The sequence below is a fragment of the Carlito syrichta genome, unplaced genomic scaffold (genome assembly GCF_000164805.1).
Source record: "Carlito syrichta isolate Samal-C Ts95f unplaced genomic scaffold, Tarsius_syrichta-2.0.1 Scaffold309115, whole genome shotgun sequence".
Classification (NCBI taxonomy): Eukaryota; Metazoa; Chordata; class Mammalia; order Primates; family Tarsiidae; genus Carlito; species Carlito syrichta.
This window is the reverse complement of record NW_007253211.1, coordinates 532390-535318: the sequence shown is the minus strand read 5'-3', so window position 1 is coordinate 535318 and position 2929 is coordinate 532390. Positions and strand designations below refer to the sequence as shown.

General features: G+C 60.5%; 2 protein-coding genes across 5 annotated transcripts in view; one reads left to right on the top strand and one right to left on the bottom strand.

Annotated features, from left to right (window-relative positions):
- The window catches only part of HMGA1 (high mobility group AT-hook 1), a 9367-nt gene extending 8860 nt beyond the window's left edge, over positions 1-507 (top strand). The window contains exon 5 of the transcript XR_002482460.1: positions 292-507. The gene's annotated coding sequence lies outside the window, so the exon portion shown is untranslated. The remainder of the gene's footprint in view (positions 1-291) is intronic.
- A 169-nt stretch (positions 508-676) lies between these two features.
- Positions 677-2357, bottom strand: LOC103269236 (uncharacterized protein C3orf18-like). Of its 4 annotated transcripts, none has more exons than XM_008066821.2 (4): positions 1944-2357; positions 1730-1755; positions 1325-1430; positions 677-1134 (listed from the first exon to the last, which is right to left on the bottom strand). In XM_008066821.2, exons 1-4 carry the CDS (start codon positions 2052-2054, stop codon positions 1069-1071), a joined length of 309 nt encoding a protein of 102 aa, XP_008065012.1. In that variant the 5' UTR covers positions 2055-2357; the 3' UTR covers positions 677-1068. The 4 variants fall into 4 exon arrangements, with proteins under 4 accessions (XP_008065012.1, XP_021572675.1, XP_008065013.1 ...); XM_021717000.1 differs by having other exon boundaries at positions 2004-2129; XM_008066822.2 differs by having other exon boundaries at positions 1325-1391; positions 1944-2123.
- Between the last annotated feature and the right edge of the window lie 572 nt (positions 2358-2929).

Here is a 2929-nt window from a genome sequence, read left to right as displayed (position 1 = left end):
CTGCTTCCAGCACCCAGCTGTTCCCTGTCAGAAGGGGCCCTAATACCCAGGAGCAAGCCCCGCCCCCCACCCTCCCGTTCCTCCCCACCCCCCAAGGTTCTGGTTCCATCTTTCCTCTGTTCACAAACTACCTCTGGACAGTTGTGTTGTTTTTTGTTCCATGTTCCATTCTTTGACATCTGTCATTGCTGCTGCTACCAGCGCCAAATGTTCATCCTCATTGCCTCCTGTTCCGCCCGTTCCCCTCCCCCAAGATACTCTTCTGGGGAATGGGGGGCTGGGGTGTGGCAGGCTGGGTTCCCCCAGTCCCAGGGAAGGTGGGGCTCTGCCCCTAGGATGCTGCAGCAGAGTGAGGAGGGGGGCCCGAGTTGATCACAAAGGGTGTAGGGGCCACCTTCTCCCCTTGTTCTGTTGGGGAGGGGGTAGCCATTATGTGTCCCAGCCTGGGGCTTCCCCTCTGGTTTCCTATTTGCAGTTACTTGAATAAAAAAAATATCCTTTTCTGGACTGGAGTCTTGGTGATGTTTCCCCAGGGACTGTGGTAGGTAGGTCGGTAGGAACCAGGGGCCCAGTGGGTAGGGGGATGGCACTTCAGGCTGGGTCAGGATAGGAAGAAGAATGGGGGTCAGCTCGGGAAGGTAACTTAAGCCCCTCTTGATGAAGTCAACCACACCCCTAGCCATAAAACATTTTATTTACAAAATATATATAACCGAGTACTATACATCCGGCCCCGTCACCATGGAAACAACTCCAAAGCCCTCCTGGGGATTTATGCCCAAGCCACAGCCCAGAGGGCTAGAGAAAGCAAAGCTGTCTCCCAGCTCCCCTCCCACCCCAGAAGGAAACTCCTGCCCCCGCCCCCACCCTCCGGAGACAGGCCGAGGGGCGTGCGGTGATGGGGGCTGGATGCTATGCAGGTTGGGAAGTAGGTGCTGCCAAGGAGGGCAGGGAGGGGTAGAGACCCCATATCCGGCTGGGGAGGTATCAGTGGGCAGAGGAAGCAGACCCCAGGGTCCCTAGACACTGCAGGGCCCACGGCTCTGAAGGTTGCCCAAGGGGGCCAGGTCACGTCTTGATGTCCAGTAAGGGCATCCGCTTGTGCTGGTAGCCGCTCTGCCAGCCATGGACCACCTGTGGGAGAGGAGGCCACACCAGAGGCTGGGCACTGGCTCCAGGGAGGCCACAGCACTTGGAGTCACAGCCCGAGTGGGGAGGACTGAGGCCCGGCTCAGGCTCTGGTTTCAGTGAGGGAGAGTGAGGGAGAGAAATGGCTGACCCCCCCCCCCCGCCTGATTCCCCCACGCCCCCCAAGACTGCTCACCTTGGGGTCTCCCACATCTGATAATAACTCCTGCTCAGCCTCGTGCAGCTCCTCGGCGGGGTCATAGCTGTACATGGGGAGCAGGTGATGGCGCAGCCGGTCCACCCTGGGGAGTAGGGCGGGGCTCAGCCCAGGGTGCCCCCTCGCCATCATCAGGCACCTGGCCCCCATTATTCCCCTCCTCCAGCCAGGGGCACTTCCAGTGAGTGCCTCCTGGGACACCTTGAGGCTCCAAGAATACAAGCCCAATCCTACAAAGGGGATCTCCCCAGTCAACTGAGGCTGGGGCCGGGAAAACAAATGTCAGGCTTGTATCAGGACAACCGAGGAGCGTCTTACACGTACACAGAGAACTCAGAGCCTGTGAGAAGTTTAAGCAAAATTGGTGGGGACAGGGACACTCACCGCTTTTTCTTCTGCACATACATTACCTGTAACAGAGACACAGGGCTGTGGAGGCTGCTGAACCCAGAAAGGCCCGTCAGTGAGAGGGGACCCACCTCCACACCCTGGGCCCTTCGAGGCCAGCTGAGATTCTGGGTGCAGACTGGGCCAGCCCACCCTGCCCCTGTCTCAGCAAAGGTGTGGGTGTCTATGTGTGGATGTGGGGGCTCCTTACCACAGCCACCACCACCCCGACCAGGGTGATGAGGAAGAAGGGCCCCAACACATAGCCCACCATGGAGTCGCTGTTGGCCTGGGGGGCATTGGGCACTGTGGTGTTACTCATGACATCGGCAGCCGGAGGGCTGGGTGGTCAGCATGGGCAGTGGTGCCTTGGGAGGGCGCCTCCACGGGGCTCCCTGGGGAGGAGGAAGGGAGGTTATCAATTGCAGCCAGGGTCACATCCAACTCTGGATCCCTCCCCCAGAGCTGGAGATCTATGAAATCTGGTCCCTGGTCAAATATTGGGAGGAGGGATCCTCCAGGTAAATGCACTGTGTACCCCCCAGAGACACAAATCCTGGGAGGAAAGTGCACCAAGGGAGTGCTGCCCAGCTCCTGTCCTCAAATCAGGGTGGGGCCCAGCTCAGATGCTGGCTAAATGTTTGCACATCTCAGCTCCTGCCCCTGACTTCCTGGACCATTGGGTTGCCAGCACATAGCCCGTGGCGCACAGTGTGCAGGTATCTCCGGGAGGGCCCGCACTGCAGCCTAGGGCTGAGGCAGCTGAAGGAGCCCGCCTCCGTCCCACATACCAGGCTGTGGGCCCCATGCCTGGGATCTATGCTCTCCTTGTCCTTGGTGTCCCCTCACACAGGCGAACGCCCTCTCTGCCAGCGGTCTCACGTGCCAGGGTGGACACACGAGGGCAACGCTGGATTGTATCTTCTAGATGATGTCACCTCTCTCAGGTCTCCACCCGGGGCTCCGCCCAGGTCCCTACCCTCCTGGCCTGAGCTGACAGGCGGAGGTGGAGGGTCAGCTCCCATCGACTGAAGCAAGATCGTCCCGGGGCGGCGGCACGCAGATGGCCCAAGGTCCCTGACCCGGGTTCGCCCGGGTCTCCGTCGGAGGGCAAGGTCTGTGCTACCTAGCCCGGTGTCCGTGGGGCACGGGGCAGCGGGCGTGCCCGTACCCAGTCGCATGCTCGCCGTCCCAGGG